Genomic DNA, 20473 nt, shown 5'->3' with positions numbered 1-20473 from the left:
GAAAGAAAGAAAGAAAGAAAGAGAAAGTGAACTTGGCATCGCCATCGGAAACGCGCATGCGCACGTGTGTTTACTCGAGTTCAGTTTCAGCGGGTATAACATGACTTAATGCAGCTTTTTATTTATTTATTTATCTCGGCGTGATTCCAGTCGTTGTGTCTGGCCGTCAGGCGGATGCGGTGAGGTAAGAGAACACTTTGGACCTGACATCATTCACAAATCAGAGAAACTTACAGTAGATTCCCCTAAACGCCCTTATGTGTGTGTGTGTGTGTGTGTGTGTGTGTGTGTGTGTGTTTGTGTTTTGGAGTCTGGGAGGAAACGGGAGATCTCAGAGGAAACCCAGACGGAAATGGGGAGCAAAGAGAAGATGTGAAATCTGTACAGAAGTCGGGTCCGAGCTCGCATTTTCACCCCAGGACCCGTGAGCTTGACGATCAGCCCTGGCTCAGATGTTCCGAGCTGAGATTTCGCCTCCACGTGCCAAATACCTCCACGTGTTTGTTGACGTGCCGCCGGGGCAACTGCTGAAGCGCTTCCATGAGCGAGGAAAAACACACAGTTCTCTCATCAGGATGAGACACGAGGACTTGAAAATAGCAGAAAGTTGACTTTCCACACTGCTCCTTAGACTACTGCTTCATCATCATCATCATCATCATACACAGGCACGCGCTCATACTGATCTTATTATTCCTTTTTATTTAGCCTTTACATTTACCCCACGTCTGATGTAAACACTTCTCCGTCCATTGCCTCTGCAACCCCGAGTAATCAGATCCACCAGTGCAATACGTAATCCCAAGGTGCACCGCTCAATGAATAAGAGCATTACCTCATCCCATCAAGCATTGCGGTGGGCGGCGGCTGTGGAGAGCTGGAGCCCCGCCCACCGCGGTCGTGCGGACCAGTGGGTTCCGTTTGACATGACATCATCTTTATTTTCAGTGCTCGAGCTGCGCCGTGCCTCCGAGAGAGAGAGAGAGAGAGAGAGAGAGAACAAAAAAAAAAAACAAAAAAATAACAACCCACCAAGAAACTTTGTTTCCACGTCGGAAGTGAGAGAGAGGATGTTTCAAGATCTTGTTCGGAACGAAGGAAAACTTTCCTAAACAATAGTTGTTGTTGTTGTTGTTGTTTCCGTTACCGGATGATCAGTTTGAAGTTGTGAACTTTTTTTCTTTTCACGGTGCGCAAGTTTTGCGGGTTTGTTTTTGCTTTACGCGCGCGCTTTCCATCTTTTCACGGGCACTGCAGAAATAAAACAAAAGGAAAGAAATGGATGGTTTGTTTTATAATGAAGCTCTGGATGCTGGTTTAAATCATCATCATCATCATCATAATCATCATCATAATCATCATCATCATCATCATCACGGCGAGGCTGGAGGGAACGGATACGAAACCCTGACGCGCAACATGAGCCTGAACCTCGCCGACACGCACGACGCGCTCACGCTCACGTCCCCCGACCTCCAGCTACTCAAACTCACCTCCCCGGAGCTCGAGCGACTCCTCATCCAGTCCTGCAACGGTCTAGCGCCTACGACCCCTGTTTCCGGTCCAGCGCGCGCCTTCCCCGCTCCAAAACACGCCGCGGACGAGCACGATGCCTTCGCCCTGGAGGAGTTTCAGTGCCACCAGAGGATGGCCAATAACCACGACGACGTCCCACCCGTGGCCACGGCGACGTCGTCTCACGCCTGCGGCTTTGCGGAGCATCTGAGCCACACGTGGGACGCGTACACCGACGCGCCGCCGTGCGCGCCGCCGCAGTTCGGCTGCGCGCCGGCGCTCAAGGACGAGTCGCAAAAAGTCCCGGAGACGCCCCCGCTGTCTCCCATCGACATGGAGGACCAGGAGAGGATCAAAGCCGAGAGAAAGCGCATGAGAAACCGCGTGGCCGCCTCCAAGTGCCGGAAGCGGAAGCTGGAGCGTCTCGCGCGGCTGGAGGAGAGAGTGAGCCGGTTAACGGGGGAGAACGGGGAACTGCGCGGCGCCGCGGAGACGCTCAGAGACCAGGTCACGCAGCTCAGGCACCAGCTCCTGGATCACATCAAGAGCGGCTGCAAACTCCTCAGCCAGCAGCTGCAGACTGTTAAAGAGTTTTAAAGCTGTGGTACGTCTTTTTTTATTTTATTTTTTTTTTAAACCGAAAACAAACACACCATGCCAGTTTTCCCTTTTTTTATTTCAGGATGCGGTTTACTTTTTATTTTCCCCCAGACCCAGAAATTCGTTTATCGCCCCCCCCTTCCTTCTCTAAAATGCACCTTACTCTGCACATGTACTGTAATTACTCCACAGCATGCTGGGTTTGACCTGGACTTAAAAAAATGTTCACTTAGAGAAGTGTCTAAAATGACACACAGCTCCTTTAATCAGATTTGCACTGTGAGTTTTTAAAAACAACTTGTCTTCCAATGTGCAAAGGAAGTTCAGGGGTTCCTTTCTGGTTTTCTCACAATATGCAGGTGACTCTAAATTACCCCTAGGTGTATATATATGTGTATGTGTGTATGTATGTGTGTGTGTGTGCATGCATAATGTCCGATCCTGGATGTATTCCCTCCTCAGGCCTAGTTTTCCCAGGATAGGGATACTCCAGATCCACTGCAACCCTGACCGAAGCACTTACTGACCATAAATGAACAAATTTTATACTCTTGGTTTCATCTTTTCATCACCCCCCCCCCCACACACACACGTCTTTTTGCTAATATACAGTTTTGCACTGTTTATAGGTTTTCTATGATCTTTGTCCTATACATTGTAAAGTAAAATAAATAAATAAATAATGTAAACATATTTTATACTATCATTCAGCCTGTACGCAGGGTTTGTTTTATTTTCTTTTCCCATCTCACGTCCCGTTCTGATGATTAGACGGCGACGTGATGCTCCGTGTACAAAAGCGACACACTTTTCAGTGCAATGAAATAAACAGAGCTTCTTCGAACTTCTTGAAGGCGTACGTGTGTTTATAACCTTGTGGTAGAATGCTTGCAAATGCTCATACATAAGTTCATACACTAGATGTGTCTTTAAACAAGAGATTCTAGAAAAGTCCCAGATTGAGCATTAATTATAATTAAAAAAACACCCTATCAGATCACATAAGTGCTAGAAAAGCATGTGAGAATCACAGCTTCTTGCCCTTTATATGCAAGGCATGTGCATTGTTAAACATTTTTAACACATCTAGCAGAAAGTAGCATCAACCGGTTAAATCTTGTGTCTAGGTGTGGTGAAAAGCTTTTGCTAATTCCTCTTCCTATAGTTAGAAAAAAAAAATGTTGCACACACACCAAGACACAAAATTATATATTTATATATAAATATATAAAGGTACATTTCTAACCAGATGTAGGTTTTAGCTCTCAAGTCCAAGAGAGCAGGAAATCCATCACTTCTCTTCCTGTCCTTGGGTTAAAAGGGGAACTGAAACAAGAAATGACACGATTCTGTCTGCTGATTCAGGTTAGAAGGAACCGCAGGAATCATACGGTAATTAAGAGCGATAATTACTCCTTCTATTACAGACAATAAGAAGAATAAAGATTGATGATTGAGATGAGAGAAAAGTCACTGAGAATCCAGGAAAGCAAAATTGACCATTTTAGGTGGGAGGGGTGCCATTACTTTCTCCCCCCTGTGGATTACAGGAGCACTTTGAGGTTGTGTAGACGACATGAGGGCGGCTCTTGTGGAGGAAGTGCGCCTCACAGGTGGGCTTGTCGTGTAACAGGTGAGAGAGCTGAAAAGTGGGCCGGATGTAAATAAGGAAAAAGGACTGAACGTGAGACGAGATTTATTTCCTGTATTTGCAAACTTTCCATTTATAAAGTAAACGTGTAGGAACGTGACTTCATAAGCAAATATTTACAAGGACCAAAAAAAAAACAAAAAAAAACAGAGGGATGTTATATAAATTGTCCAGCACGGACACTAGCTATGTAAAACCATAACTGGCCTGTGAGGGACAATTCTGAGCACTGAAGCTGTGTTTAATGAAAATAAATGTACTGGTTTGTTGAAGTGGATGTATTTCATTACACTGCAAACCGTTAAAATAAATACAAACCATTTGAATAAAGTGTAATAGTTTAACAAAACATCTGGAAGTCCACACTGTCCATTATAATGTTTATATTTATATATATATATATATATATATATATATATATATATATATATATATATATATATATATATATATATATATATGGTCTAGGTGTTCTCCTTGTGCAGAAGCAGGAAGCTGTGTTGTAGGGGTAACCAAAGGACATGGGCGGAGCTTCAGCAGAGTGACAGGCCCTCTTTGGCGGCCAGCCGCTGTCTATGGATGTTGTCCTGCTCTAGTTCCTCGTGACTCGGGTGCCAGAGCCGGGCGAGGATGCGCTCCATGTTCAGAGCGTACACGGTGTGAGACGGCATCACGCTGCGGTGCACCTGATCACAACACACACACACACACGGTTTGGTTTAAAATCAGTCCTGGACAGACACGAGTGTGATGTGCTTTTAAGCGCAAAGCAAGATTGCATTTATTCTGCAAACGTGGACAGTTTGTGATGCTTTGTTCCTTTGAGTGGAATCTATCTAAAATGTACAAGAACATTAAACAACTAATCTCAGCCTGTGAACTTGGTCCAGAAAAATACAAGTATGTTTCTTCACGTATCGTATGCTGAAGCTCCTCGTTTGCATTTTAGGACGAGAAATACTACCTAAGCATTATTATTATTACACAACGTGACGCCTGAGGTTACGGAGTGAAGTCAGGAGGGTGACTAAGCGAAACTGACACACGTCAACAGTTTAGTCTCACCTTTTTTATTAAGAAATGACAGGAAAAAACGTGCTGTTAGACGAAAATAATGGGTGGTGTGATGTGGTAGTGTGCTCTTCATAGTGTATGACTTTTATATAACAGCGGATGGAATGATAATGTTTAATTTATTCATGTGTGCTAACTGGACAGTTTAATAGTGAGATTTATTGCTCTGGATCATCTAGAAAGACAAGATAATAGTCTTCGATTAGGTGGAGCGGCTACATAAGAAGTCTGTGTTTATGAGCTGTTACTATGGAAACAATAACACATCAAAACGAGTCGTTCTTGTTCGTGTCACAGCCGGAACGAGTGATTACGAAATTACCAAAACAATCACCTGGAGAGAGAGATAATGGCTAACATTCTATTCTTATATACAAAGTGCATCCACAATTTGCCGTCTTGTTATCTGTTACAGAATGATGTATGATATTTTTATCCATTTATAGATACATTTAAGTTCCTTAAACAGTCTTTCCCTCATCAGCCTCTCTTTTTTCCTCCTCTGTTGAAAACTTAGTCACAGCTTTACCACTGACACTGGAGACTCCTTCCCTAAATGTTACATGAACACATTTCTCCTCACAGACACTTTTTTTTTTGTCTGCTGTACAAATAAAAGCTACATTCCATAGAAATATGACGTGACTATAGTGTAAGGCATTAGGGAATGACAATACACTGATATTCCTGCCTGAATAAACTGATAATGTGGTAAAAACAGAGGGCTGTAGAGAGTCAGATGTCACCTGTAGAGCCTCCAGGAGATCATACGTGTTGATGGGAGGTAGAGGGGCGGGGGCACTGGAGCCGGAGCAGGCCAGTAGGAAAGCAGCCTGCTGTTCGGCATCATCCGGAGACACCTGAGGGAGCGGAGCAGCCGGCAGCGAGGCACTGGGAGGTGGGCTGTGGGGTAGACGGAGACAGGACTATAAACATCACAGTCACATTATTTACACACACACACACACACACCACGGTAAATGTCTAATAAAACGTCATTTAAGATTTAACTTTCCACTCCAACACTTGAGGAACACAAGTTTACACAAAGGGATGACACTATCACCATGACAACAATCCCGGAACACAATTCTGCTGCTTTGTATCTGAGAATCCAGAAATCTAGACTATACAGCCAAAAGTATGTGAATACCTAAAAGAAGAATGTGAGATTTTAAGATATTTAAAACTGTGAACATGGAGTATACACCGATCAGGCATAACATTATAACCACCTGCCTAATATTGTGTTGGTCCCCCTTTTGCTGCCCTGACCCTTTGAGCCATGGACTGCACTAGATCCCTGAAGGTGTGCTGTGCTATGTTAGCAGCAGGTCCTTTAAGTCCTGGAACTTACAGGGCTTAAATGATACTTTTGATAGATACTGACCACTGCAGACCGGGAACACCCCACACGAGCTGCAGTTTTGGAGATGCTCTGATCCAGTGGTCTAGCCATCACAATCTGTCCGCTGTCAAACTCGCTCAAATCCTTACGCTTGTCCATTTTTCCTGCTTCTAACATCAACTTTGAGGACATTGCTGTCTAATATATCCCACCCACTAACAGGTGCCATGATGAGGAGATCATCAGTCTTATTCACTTCACCTCTCACTGGTCATAATGTTATGGCTGATCGGTGTGTATTGAATGTGAAAAACCCATCTGGTCAGCTCAGGATGCTGAAATCTAAAGACAGTGAAGAGACTCACTACTCTGTGACCGTGTGATATGCAGCCTGGCTGTTCTTGAGGTAGGGCTGCGGTGCGACGTCGCTGCCGAAGGCGTACTGGAAGTGTCCCTCTCTCAGACGGTAGGCTTTTCTCCGCGACACCACTGCAGTGATGAGGTCTTTTAAATGCACCTGAACAGGATGGATAAAGACATAAAAAGTTACTGTATCTTTATTCTCAAATACATACTTTCCTGTATTGTTCCCAACTACATGATGCTACATGTCTTTGTGATCACACACACACACCTCAAGAGCACACACTACAGTGCTCACGGCATCCTCTGTGACGTTATCAAGGCCCATCTCGAAGGCGGTGACCATCATTCGGGCCTCCAGCTGCCCTCGTGTGGGCAGTAAGAGTGTGTGAGCGCTGAGCTTCATCATCTCTTCCTCCTCTGCTCCAGCCTCGCGGGGGCTGAAGGTCTGAGCTCCACTCAGCGGGTTCTGAGGCTGGAAGCGATGCTGAACAGAGATGAACCGAGAAGATCAGCGTACACATACACCAACTTAAACGAGAGCAATGAGAGACGGAGGAAGGACTTACGTCGAATTTCTGCCGCACCGAGGAAAATTTCTTTTTTCCTTTTGGCTTGGCCGGCTTTGAGGCAGAACCACTGGACCACTGCAGCGAGCCGGGGACATCAGCTGCAAAAAAAAACAATGAAACAAAAACTGACACACACCTTTTTTTTTCGGGGTCTCTGAATATTTACTTTAGAGCAGCTTTTGGCTGTAAAATTTGTAGCCATACCTGGTGTGGACACAATAATCTGGCAGCGTGTGAGAATGGCCAGCAGGAAGTCATTGTGGACATGAACTACAAAAACAAAACACACACACAAATAAATACACCGATCAGTCATAACATTATGACCACCTGCCTAATATTGTGATTTGCTGTCAAAACAGCCCTGACCCATCGAGGCATGGACTCCACTAGATCCCTGAAGGTGTGCTGTGGTATCTGGCACCAAGATGTTAGCAGCAGATCCTTTAAGTCCTGGAAGTTGTGAGGTGGGATCAAGTCATGGATCGGACTGTTTGTCCAGCACATCCCACAGAAGCTGGATTGGATTGAGATCTGAGGAATTTAGAGGCCGAGTCAACACCTCAAACTGGTTGTTGTGGTCAACAAACCATTCCTGAGCCATTTCTGCTTTGAGGCACGGTGCATTATCCTGCTGAAAGAGACCACAGCCATCAGGGAATATTGTTTCCATGAAAGGGTGTACATGGTCTGTAACAATGCTTAGGTAAGTGGTACGTGTCCAAGTAACATCCACATAGACGGCAGGACCCAAGGTTTCCCAGCAGAACATTGCCCAAAGCATGACACCGCCGGCTTGCCTTCTTCCCATAGTGCATCCTGGTGCCATGTGTTCCCCAGGTACGAGACACACACGCACCCGTCCATCCATGTGATGTAAAAGAAAATGTGATTCATCAGACCAGGCCACCTTCTTCCATTGCTCCGTGGTCCAGTTTTGATGTTCTCGTGCCCATTGTTGGTGCTTTCGGTGGTGCACAGGGGTCAGCATGGGCACCCTGACTGGTCTGCGGTTATGCAGCACCATACACAACAAACTGTGATGCACTGTATATTCTGACACCTTTCTATCAGAACCAGCATTAATCTAGTGGAGTCCATGCCTCGACAGGGTCAGGGCTGTTTTGGCAGCAAAAGGGGGACCAACACGATATTAGGCAGGTGGTCATAATGTTATTCCTGATTGGTGTAAATAAGAAATGACCGTGTCTCTATATCCATTAGCCAGTTTATTCCATTCACTTATCATGTACAAGGTTACCGACTGTACATGATAAGTACGTTATGATAAGTAAGTTATCGACTGTGTGTGTGTGTGTGTGTGTGTGTGTGTGTGTGTGTGGGATGAGTAGCTCTGCACCATGACAATCTGTTGTTGATTAATTTCCAATAAGAGAACAACACTGAGTGTTATTTCTTACATATACACACACACAGACAGAGGAGAGACACACACAGACAGAGGAGAGAGACACACACAGACAGAGGAGAGAGACACACACAGACAGAGGAGAGAGACACACACAGACAGAGGAGAGAGACACACACAGACAGACAGACACACAGACAGGCACACAGACAGACAGACACACACAGACAGGAGACAGACACACAGAAGACATGCACACAGACAGACACACACACAGGAGACAGACAGACAGACAGACACACACACAGGAGACAGACAGACAGACACACACACACACAGGAGACAGACAGACAGACACACACAGACACAGGAGACAGACACACAGAAGACATGCACACAGAAGACATGCACACAGACAGACACACACACAGGAGACAGACAGACAGACAGACACACACACAGGAGACAGACAGACAGACACACACACACACAGGAGACAGACAGACAGACACACACACACACAGGAGACAGACAGACAGACACACACACACACAGGAGACAGACAGACAGACACACACACACACAGGAGACAGACAGACAGACACACACACACACACAGGAGACAGACAGACAGACACACACACACACAGGAGACAGACAGACAGACACACACACACAGGAGACAGACAGACAGACACACACACACACACAGGAGACAGACAGACAGACACACACACACACAGGAGACAGACAGACAGACACACACACACAGGAGACAGACAGACAGACACACACACACACAGGAGACAGACAGACAGACACACACACACACAGGAGACAGACAGACAGACACACACACACAGGAGACAGACAGACAGACACACACACACAGGAGACAGACAGACACACACACACACACAGGAGACAGACAGACAGACACACACACACACACACACACAGGAGACAGACAGACACACACACACACAGGAGACAGACAGACACACACACACACACACACAGGAGACAGACAGACACACACACACACACACACACACAGGAGACAGACAGACACACACACACACACAGGAGACAGACAGACAGACACACACACACAGGAGACAGACAGACACACACACACACACAGGAGACAGACAGACAGACACAGGAGAGAGAGAGAGACACAGACAGACAGACAGACACAGGAGAGAGAGAGACACACACAGACAGACAGACACAGGAGAGAGAGAGACACACACAGACAGACACAGGAGAGAGAGAGACACACAGACAGACACAGGAGAGAGAGACACACAGACAGACACAGGAGAGAGAGACACACAGACAGACAGACACAGGAGAGAGAGAGACACACAGACAGACAGACACAGGAGAGAGAGAGAGACACAGACAGACAGAAACACAGGAGAGAGAGAGAGACACACAGACAGACAGACAAACACAGGAGAGAGAGAGAGACACAGACAGACAGACAAACACAGGAGAGAGAGAGAGACACAGAGAGACAGAAACACAGGAGAGAGACACACACACAGACAGACAAACACAGGAGAGAGAGAGAGACACAGACAGACAGACAAACACAAGAGAGAGAGAGAGAGACAGACAAACACAAGAGAGAGAGACACACAGACAGACACACACACACAGGAGAGAGAGAGAGAGAGACAGAGAGACACACACACAGACAGACAGACAAACACAGGAGAGAGAGAGAGACAGACAGACAAACACAGAAGAGAGAGAGAGACAGACAGACAAACAAGAGAGAGAGAGAGAGACAGACAAACACAAGAGAGAGAGACACACAGACAGACACACACACACAGGAGAGAGAGAGAGAGAGACAGAGAGACACACACACAGACAGACAGACAAACACAGGAGAGAGAGAGAGACAGACAGACAAACACAGAAGAGAGAGAGAGACAGACAGACAAACACAGGAGAGAGAGAGACACACAGACAGACAAACACAGGAGAGAGAGAGACACACAGACAGGCAGACAAACACAAGAGAGAGAGAGACACAGACAGACAGACAAACACAAGAGAGAGAGAGACACAGACAGACAAACAAGAGAGAGAGACAGACAGACAAACACACAAGAGAGAGAGACAGACAGACAAACACAAGAGAGAGAGAGACACACAGACAGACAGACAAACAGGAGAGAGAGAGACACACAGACAGACAGACAAACACAGGAGAGAGAGAGACACACACACAGAGACAAACACAGGAGAGAGAGACACACACACACAGACAGACAAACACAGGAGAGAGAGAGACACACACACAGAGACAAACACAGGAGAGAGAGACACACACACACAGACAGACAAACACAGGAGAGAGAGACACACACACAGACAGACAAACACAGGAGAGAGAGACACACACACAGACAGACAGACAAACAAGAGGAGAGAGAGACACACACACAGACAGACAGACAAACAAGAGGAGAGAGGGACACACACAGACAGACAGACAAACACAGGAGAGAGAGAGACACACACACAGACAGACAGACAAACAAGAGGAGAGAGGGACACACACAGACAGACAGACAAACACAGGAGAGAGAGAGACACACACACAGACAAACACAGAAGAGAGAGAGAGACACAGACAGACAGACAAACACAGGAGAGAGAGAGACACACAGACAGACAGACAAACACAGGAGAGAGAGAGACACACACACAGACAGACAGACAAACACAGGAGAGAGACACACAGACAGACAGACCCACAGGAGACACAGACAGACAGACACACTTTACGGCATCACATCTCACCATTATCGTGTCCCAGAAGTCGGCGAGCCTCAACATCAAACTCCTCTTTACTGATTTTCTGTTTAAACCACAGCTTTAAATTCGCCCAGTAACTAATAAACAAACAAACAAACAAACATTGGTGTAAGCGCTGCATTAGAGACCATATAAATATAAATAAAATTCAGAAACCAGAAATATGTCCACGTATCTCTATTAGTATATATTTATAGGCGTTTTGGATATAATTAATTAACAAATTACAGGTTATTTGTTTGTTTTTTTGTTTTATTTCTATTTTTTTTAGCCTGTTAACTAGCCATCTTAGCTAAACATGCAATTCCGCTAGCCAGCAGCTCACGCGCTCCTTTCACATGCATTAAGAAAACATTTTATTTTAATAATTGTTTTAAATGTAAAGATGAAATAAAACGCGGACTGTTTGATGTTGTCCCCGATAGCGTCCGTTAAGTTCTTCTTGGCCAACTCCAGTTCGCTCGCGTGAGCTGCCATAGCGACATCGGCGCCAACCATCGAGCTAAACACAAAGGGGGGGGTAGCCTCTGAATAACGCTGATCTTCAAATAATATCAATATCCCGTATGTATTATGATATGTAGATCACAAAAGCGCCACACGTTGTAAGTCTGATAGCGTTGACATGCCACACTAGGAGATTTAGGCTTCTTTTACACCTCTGGAAAAAAAGTCCACCGCCCCCTGTTGTTCAGGAGTGGTACAGAGCGACACAACACGGTTTGTACTGCGCATGCGTCTACTTCTTTTCTGTTGTTTTTTTTCTTTTTTAACTGTTAAATTACTATTTTATTTACTTTCAGTAATGACTGTTTAACTGAAAAGTTTAATTGTTTAAACAAGTTCTAATACATGCACAAAAAATCTCAGTTATTTATACAGGGAGTAGGCCGGGTCACTACTCGACCCGCACTTGAAGCACGACCCGCACTGCGCATGCGTGGAAACTCGGGTTTTGTGTTGCGCATGCGCGAAATTGCTGCCATCAGAAGTAGATAGACTAAAATACCCAAATTAGGGTACAAAAATATAACAAAAAAAAATAGATCAAATAACAAAAATATAAAATATTACCAAATATAGCAGAATATAACAATATAAGAAAATATATCAGAAAAATACTAAATACAGAGATTTAGGAATAAATATGGAGAATGCAATGAAAAACAAGTAATGTGCCAGACAAGTGTTTAAGGTTACAGACCTATTCGATGTGCAAAAAATGTTATGTGCAAAAACTGCGTGTTTATGAGTCCTGTGCAAATCTCAGTTTATTGAGAGTTCTGTATAAACCGGAGTGTATTGTGTGTAGTGTGTAGTGTACTCACACGTGCAAGGAAATTTTTTTGGTGCTTTAGAATACACAGAAATAAATTATAATATAGAAAAAATATAGAAGTACCGATATAAGTAGGATGGAAATATAAATAGGGTACTTATGTACAGTATTGCACTTGTGCCTATATACATACATGTATATATAGATTATTATTGCACTGGAGGAGATGGCAGACAGATTAATTGTTTAGGAAATGAATGGCTTGAGGGAAGAAACTGTTCTTGTGTCTGGATGTCCTGGCGTTTACTGCTCTGTAGCGCTGTCCGGAGGGTAAAAGTTCAAAGAGGGGGTGGGCCAGGTGTGTGGGGTCCAGAGTGATTCTACCTCCACGTTTCCTCATTCTGGATGTGTAAAGTTCTCGGAGAGTGGGCAGGTGGGCACCAATAATCCTCTCAGCAGTCCTGACTATCCGTTGTAGTCTTCTTATATCAGATTTGGTGGCTGAGCCGAACCAAACCGTAATAGACTCAATGACAGCTGAGTAGAACTGTATTAACAGCTCCTGTGGCAGGTTGAACTTCCTCAGCTGGCGAAGAAAGAACAACCTCTGCTGGGCTTTTTTGACAATGGAGTCAATGTGTGTTTCCCACCTCAGGTCCCGGGAGATGGTAGAGCTCAGGAAACTGAATGACTCCACAGTAGCCACAGTTCTATCCATGATGGTGGTGGGGGGGGGGTAATGGGGATGGGGTAATACTGGAGGGTTCCTCCTGAAGTCCACTACCATCTCTACTGTTTTGACCGTGTTCAAGCTCTTCAGACTGTTATAATAATGGAAGCAATTTCGCAAGCCAGTTTCCGCACATGCGCAGTACACATCGTGTTTCCTGGTATGGATCGAGTAGCGGTTTAAAAACAAAATGGTGGGAGCTGCTAATATTTAACAATATTTTTTTCCCCAAAATGTGAAAGTTGTAATTAAGTACTTTTAAACATCTATATAAATCTTTTTAATGTAGCATACATATTTGGCCTCAGTATTCAGAGACACATTTTCTAAAACACCCTACAGCAACTGAACACTTAAAACATCCAATAAAGAAAAGAATATCATTTTTCCTAACAGTGTAAATATGCTATTTAATTACACCACCTCAATCTCTTTATATTAAACCATGAGCCATTTAGGGCTGAATATAATGTCACATGACTCTGAGAAAGGATTTGATTGGGTAACAAATATTCAATTGTGGCAAATTTATATTTAGAAAATGTTCATGTTGTTTTATTTATTACCATTTGGACATTTCTTGGTTAACCCTCACATCATTTCTGATTGAGTCATTGGGTGCATGTACACTCTTTATCTACAATATTAATTAACGTGAATACTGTGACCCAGACCTTCTCGTCCAACATCAGTGCCTTCCCAGAAGATCTGAAGCTGTTATAGCTGCAAAGGGGTGGGACAACTCCATATTACATTCATGTGTATGTAAAGGCAGATGTCCCAGTTTTGGCCTGGCTCACAGTCTCCTCTCTAATTCATCCCAAAGGTGTTCTATGGGGTTGAGCTCAGGACTCTGTGCAGGCCAGTCAAGTTCCTCCACACCAAACTCACTCATCCATGTCTTTATGGACCTTGCTTTGTGCACTGGTCATGCACTGGTCATGTTGGAACAGGAAGGGGTCATCCCCAAACTGTTTCCACAAAGTTAGGAGAATGAAATTGTCCAAAATGTCTTGGTATGAAGCTGAAGCATTAAGAGTTCATTTCACTGGAACTAAGGGGCCGAGCCCAACCCCTGAATAACAACACCTGATTTGGAAGGGTGTCCCAATACTTTTGGCAATATAGTCTATCTATCTATCTATCTATCTATCTATCTATCTATCTATCTATCTATCTATCTATCTATCTATCTATCTATCTTTTAATTCATTCCTTGATTCATTCATATTTCTCTCTCTCTCTCTCTCTCTCTCTCTCTCTCTCTCTCTACCAGCAGAGGGCAGGATAAGTTTGTGTAAGTTCCTGTATTCATTTACAGAGATCCCAAACATTGCCTCTTTCAAAGCCAGGCATCACAATAAAAAAAACTATTTTTTGGTATTTTTGTGATAATTAAATGATACAGACTGACCACAAATGTCCTTTACTGATGATGATGATCGGGTGATAAAAAAAAACCTATTATCTGTCCTCAAATATGTATTTGGATATTGATGTTTATATTCAGTATAATATCTTGTGCATGACAGTGATTATCATCTTTTGTCTGTCCTCTCTATTATTTCTGTTATTCTATTCAAAACAACAAAAATTAAAAACACAATCAAAAGGCCACCTCTTTGTATGTTTTGCTTTTACTTTTGTGCTTAGTCTCATTGGGGATTTTAATAATAAAATTAGCCTCAGTAGTCATAGTCCCTTGTGCTCTATTTTACCATCCAAAAAACCCAAACCGAGCAGATTGTCACCTTTTCCATAAAAGCAGACAAAGTAAACAAAGTCAATTCATTCCCCATATATTCTAGTTCACAAACAGGTTAAAAATATGGAGACTTTTTTGTGGCGTCTTATGTTCCAAAGCAGCATTAAAGCCTCGCAGCACTTTTAAGAGTGACCCAGATGTCTGGCAGTCTGTTCTTCTTAAATGGTTGAGTGAAAAAGAAATCCATAAAACTCCAAATGGAAGGCAGATGCTCACCAGGAGAAAAATCTGCACCGCAGAAGTTGATTAACAGGACAGCCATGTTTATTTATTACTCAACAAGTCTGTTTTGTTTATGACGAGAGACTCTGCTGTTTGGAATTAACGGTATAGATACAGTTTCATGGATCACGGCAGAAGCACTTGAGGATTTTGGGATTTGGAGTTAATAGATGATGTGCTTGTATATTTTCCAGCCGGAATGAAAAGGACAGATGAATGATGGAGACATGCTGGGGGATAAATTCATCAATTCGGGCATGTTGGTTTCCTGGCTTTGTGTTTGTTCCAGTCAGCCACCAGCAGTCCATGAGCATGGATTAAATATATAGAGGGGACGAGTGATTTGGGTTGTGCTGCATGACGCATGGCAGCTGGGGTCCCTCAGGATCACTGGCCCTGTTTCTGTTCTCATTATATCCCAGGTTTGGATGGCAGCATGGCAACACTGATTTAAATCAGGTCTCATTCCAGGGCAAGGAGGCCGCACGGGTGAGTAATGCTGACCCCGGTAAACGGCTCTGACTGGGCATCTTTTAGAAACAATAAATGGACGTGGAAAAGTATCATGGTCCTTATTTAGATGTTTCAAACTTCATAGCCAGACTCGCCAGGAGAAATGAACAAGCTGTGACACACAGAGAGCTCATTCAGTAGTGGGAGAAGGTTAGAGAGTAAAAACAGTGGGAGCAGAGAACAGTAAAAACCCAGAGAATCATATTAAAGAAGAATAAAGACCAGATGAGAACATTAGTAAATCAAAAGAAGAAAATAATGAAGAAGTCTAAACAAGACAGTAAAGAAGAAGAGAGATCAGAAAGAGTAAAATAAAGTGAAGAACAGTAGAGCACCATAGTAAAAGAAATTAACTCATTCTGCTCTTGGAGAAAAATAAATGAAAGTAGAGAAGAGTAACTATGAGTAGAGAGCAGTAGATAACAGTAGAAATAGCATTTAGAGAGCAATAGTGGACAGTAAAGATTCATAGAAAACTGTACACAACATTAGAGTACACTAGGGAATAGTACAGAAAATAAACAGTACAGAAGAGTAAAGTAATATAGAGAAGAATAGAATACGGTAATATTTATAAGTGAAGAGTACACACCATCAGAGTACAACAGAACATACTATGAGCAGTAGCATACAGTAGAGAACAGTACACAGCAGTAGAGAACAGTACACAGCACTATTGAATAATAGAGAACAGCACACAGTAGTAGAGCAGTAGAGTGCAGTAGAGAACAGTACACAGCACTATTGAATAATAGAGAACAGCACACAGCACTATTGAAGACTAGAGAACAGGACACAGCAGTAGAGTACAGTACACAGCAGTAGAGTGCAGTAGAGAACAGTACACAGCAGTAGAGAACAATACACAGCACTATTGAATAATAGAGAACAGTACACAGTAGTAGAGCAGTAGAGTGCAGTAGAGAACAGTACACAGCAGTAGAGAACAATACACAGCACTATTGAATAATAGAGAACAGTACACAGTAGTAGAGCAGTAGAGTGCAGTAGAGAACAGTACAAAGCAGTAGAGTATAGTACACAGCAGTAGAGTGCAGTAGAGAACAGAACACAGCAGTAGAGAACAGTACACAGCACTATTGAATAATAGAGAACAGTACACAGTAGTAGAGCAGTAGAGTGCAGTAGAGAACAGTACACAGCACTATTGAATAATAGAGAACAGTACACAGTAGTAGAGCAGTAGAGTGCAGTAGAGAACAGTACACAGTAGTAGAGCAGTAGAGTGCAGTAGAGAACAGTACAAAGCAGTAGAGTACAGTACACAGCAGTAGAGTGCAGTAGAGAACAGAACACAGCAGTAAGGAACAGTACACAGCACTATTGAATAATAGAGAACAGTACACAGTAGTAGAGCAGTAGAGTACAGTACACAGCAGTAGCATACAGTAGAGAACAGTACACAGCAGTAAGGAACAGTACACAGCACTATTGAATAATAGAGAACAGTACACAGCACTATTGAAGAATAGAGAACAGTACACAGCACTATTGAAGAATAGAGAACAGGCACAGCAGTAGAGTACAGTACACAGCAGTAGAGTGCAGTAGAGAACAGTACACAGCAGTAGAGAACAGCACACAGCACTATTGAATAATAGAGAACAGTGCACAGTAGTAGAGCAGTAGAGTGCAGTAGAGAACAGTACACAGCACTATTGAATAATAGAGAACAGTACACAGTAGTAGAGCAGTAGAGTGCAGTAGAGAACAGTACAAAGCAGTAGAGAACAGTACACAGCAGTAGAGAGCAGTACACAGCAGTAGAGCAGTAGAGCGCAGTAGAGAGCAGTACACAACAGTAGAGTGCAGTAGAGAACAGTACACAGCAGTAGAGTGCAGTAGAGAACAGTACACAGCACTACTGAATAATAGAGAACAGTACACAGTAGTAGAGCAGTAGAGTGCAGTAGAGAACAGTACACAGCAGTAGAGTACAGTACAAAGCACTATTGAATAATAGAGAACAGTACACAGTAGTAGAGCAGTAGAGTGCAGTAGAGAACAGTACACAGCAGTAGAGTACAGTAGAGAACAGTACACAGCAGTAGAGAACAGTACACAGCAGTAGAGTACAGTACACAGCAGTAGAGTACAGTAGAGAACAGTACACAGCAGTAGAGTACAGTAGAGAACAGTACACAGCAGTAGAGTACAGTAGAGTACATTACACAGCAGTAGAATACAGTACACAGCAGTCGAGTACAGTAGAGAAGAGTACACAGCAGTAGAGTACAGTACACAGCAGTAGAGTACAGTAGAGAACAGTACACAGTAGTAGAGTACAGTAGAGAACAGTACACAGCAGTAGAGTACAGTAGAGTACATTACACAGCAGTAGAATACAGTACACAGCAGTCGAGTACAGTAGAGAAGAGTACACAGCAGTCGAGTACAGTAGAGAACAGTACACAGTAGTAGAGTACAGTAGAGAACAGTACACAGCAGTAGAGTACAGTACACAGCAGTAGAGTACAGTAGAGAACAGTACACAGCAGTCGAGTACAGTAGAGAACAGTACACAGTAGTAGAGTACAGTAGAGAACAGTACACAGCAGTAGAGTACAGTACACAGCAGTAGAGAACAGTAGAGAACAGTACACAGCAGTAGAGTACAGTAGAGAACAGTACACAGCAGTAGAGAACAGTAGAGAACAGTACACAGTAGTAGAGTACAGTAGAGAACAGTACACAGCAGTAGAGTAGAGTAGAGAACAGTACACAGCAGTAGAGTACAGTAGAGAACAGTACACAGCAGTAGAGAACAGTAGAGAACAGTACACAGCAGTAGAGTACAGTAGAGTACAGTACACAGCAGTAGAGTACAGTACACAGCAGTAGAGAACAGTAGAGTACAGCACACAGCAGTAGAGTACAGTAGAGAACAGTCCACAACAGTAGAGAACTGTACACAGCAGTAGAGAACAGTAGAGAACAGTACACAGCAGTCGAGTACAGTAGAGAACAGTACACAGCAGTAGAGAACAGTAGAGAACAGTACACAGCAGTCGAGTACAGTAGAGAACAGTACACAGCAGTAGAGAACAGTAGAGAACAGTACACAGCAGTCGAGTACAGTAGAGAACAGTACACAGCAGTAGAGAACAGTACACAGCAGTAGAGTACTGTAGAGTACAGTACACAGCAGTAGAGTACAGTAGAGAACAGTACACAGCAGTAGAGAACAGTAGAGAACAGTACACAGCAGTAGAGAACAGTACACAGCAGTAGAGTACAGTAGAGAACAGTACACAGCAGTAGAGTACAGTACACAGCAGTAGAGTACAGTAGAGTACAGTACACAGCAGTAGAGTACAGTAGAGAACAGTACACAGCAGTAGAGAACAGTACACAGCAGTAGAGAACAGTAGAGTACAGTACACAGCAGTAGAGTACAGTAGAGTACAGTACACAGCAGTAGAGAACAGTACACAGCAGTAGAGTACTGTAGAGTACAGTACACAGCAGTAGAGTACAGTAGAGAACAGTACACAGCAGTAGAGAACAGTAGAGAACAGTACACAGCAGTAGAGAACAGTATAGAACAGTACACAACAGTAGAGAACAGTACACAGCAGTAGAGAACAGTAGAGTACAGTACACAGCAGTAGAGTACAGTAGAGAACAGTACACAGCAGTAGAGAACAGTACACAGCAGTAGAGTACTGTAGAGTACAGTACACAGCAGTAGAGTACAGTAGAGAACAGTACACAGCAGTAGAGAACAGTAGAGAACAGTACACAGCAGTAGAGAACAGTACACAGCAGTAGAGTACAGTAGAGAACAGTACACAGCAGTAGAGTACAGTAGAGAACAGTACACAGCAGTAGAGAACAGTAGAGTACAGTACACAGCAGTAGAGTACAGTAGAGAACAGTACACAGCAGTAGAGAACAGTACACAGCAGTAGAGTACTGTAGAGTACAGTACACAGCAGTAGAGTACAGTAGAGAACAGTACACAGCAGTAGAGAACAGTAGAGAACAGTACACAGCAGTAGAGAACAGTAGAGAACAGTACACAGCAGTAGAGAACAGTACACAGCAGTAGAGTACAGTAGAGAACAGTACACAGCAGTAGAGTACAGTACACAGCAGTAGAGTACAGTAGAGAACAGTACACAGCAGTAGAGTACAGTAGAGAACAGTACACAGCAGTAGAGTACAGTAGAGAACAGTACACAGCAGTAGAGAACAGTACACAGCAGTAGAGTACAGTAGAGAACAGTACACAGCAGTAGAGAACAGTAGAGTACAGTACACAGCAGTAGAGTACAGTAGAGAACAGTACACAGCAGTAGAGAACAGTACACAGCAGTAGAGTACTGTAGAGTACAGTACACAGCAGTAGAGTACAGTAGAGAACAGTACACAGCAGTAGAGAACAGTAGAGAACAGTACACAGCAGTAGAGTACAGTAGAGAACAGTACACAGCAGTAGAGAACAGTAGAGTACAGTACACAGCAGTAGAGTACAGTAGAGAACAGTACACAGCAGTAGAGAACAGTACACAGCAGTAGAGTACTGTAGAGTACAGTACACAGCAGTAGAGTACAGTAGAGAACAGTACACAGCAGTAGAGAACAGTAGAGAACAGTACACAGCAGTAGAG

General features: G+C 43.6%; 2 protein-coding genes across 2 annotated transcripts; one reads left to right on the top strand and one right to left on the bottom strand.

Moving 5' to 3' along the window:
* The first annotated feature begins 1250 nt into the window (after window positions 1-1250).
* Window positions 1251-2977, top strand: LOC131355781 (transcription factor Jun-like). Its single transcript, XM_058394261.1, has one exon. It carries the CDS (start codon window positions 1279-1281, stop codon window positions 2110-2112), a length of 834 nt encoding a protein of 277 aa, XP_058250244.1. The 5' UTR covers window positions 1251-1278; the 3' UTR covers window positions 2113-2977.
* An 817-nt stretch (window positions 2978-3794) lies between these two features.
* tada1 (transcriptional adaptor 1) lies at window positions 3795-11989 on the bottom strand. Its single transcript, XM_058394260.1, has 8 exons — window positions 11734-11989; window positions 11316-11407; window positions 7328-7393; window positions 7121-7221; window positions 6823-7038; window positions 6554-6705; window positions 5587-5743; window positions 3795-4452 (listed from the first exon to the last, which is right to left on the bottom strand). The coding sequence occupies exons 1-8, from the start codon at window positions 11826-11828 to the stop codon at window positions 4300-4302; spliced, it is 1032 nt and encodes a 343-aa protein (XP_058250243.1). The 5' UTR covers window positions 11829-11989; the 3' UTR covers window positions 3795-4299.
* Window positions 11990-20473: the final 8484 nt, after the last annotated feature.

Source organism: Hemibagrus wyckioides, linkage group LG07 (genome assembly GCF_019097595.1).
Source record: "Hemibagrus wyckioides isolate EC202008001 linkage group LG07, SWU_Hwy_1.0, whole genome shotgun sequence".
NCBI classification, from domain to species: domain Eukaryota; kingdom Metazoa; phylum Chordata; class Actinopteri; order Siluriformes; family Bagridae; genus Hemibagrus; species Hemibagrus wyckioides.
This window is presented reverse-complemented; position numbering and strand designations above follow the sequence as displayed.

Coding starts and splice junctions, on each gene's coding strand:
- LOC131355781 (XM_058394261.1), top strand. CDS start 1,279: ATGGATGGTTTGTTTTATAATGAAGCTCTGGATGCTGGTTTAAATCAT.
- tada1 (XM_058394260.1), bottom strand. CDS start 11,828: ATGGTTGGCGCCGATGTCGCTATGGCAGCTCACGCGAGCGAACTGGAG. Junction 7,394..11,315: donor ACTTCTGGGACACGATAATG/GTGAGATGTGAT, acceptor TTGTTTTTGTAG/TTCATGTCCACAATGACTTC. Junction 5,744..6,553: donor TATCACACGGTCACAGAGTA/GTGAGTCTCTTC, acceptor TCTACCCCACAG/CCCACCTCCCAGTGCCTCGC.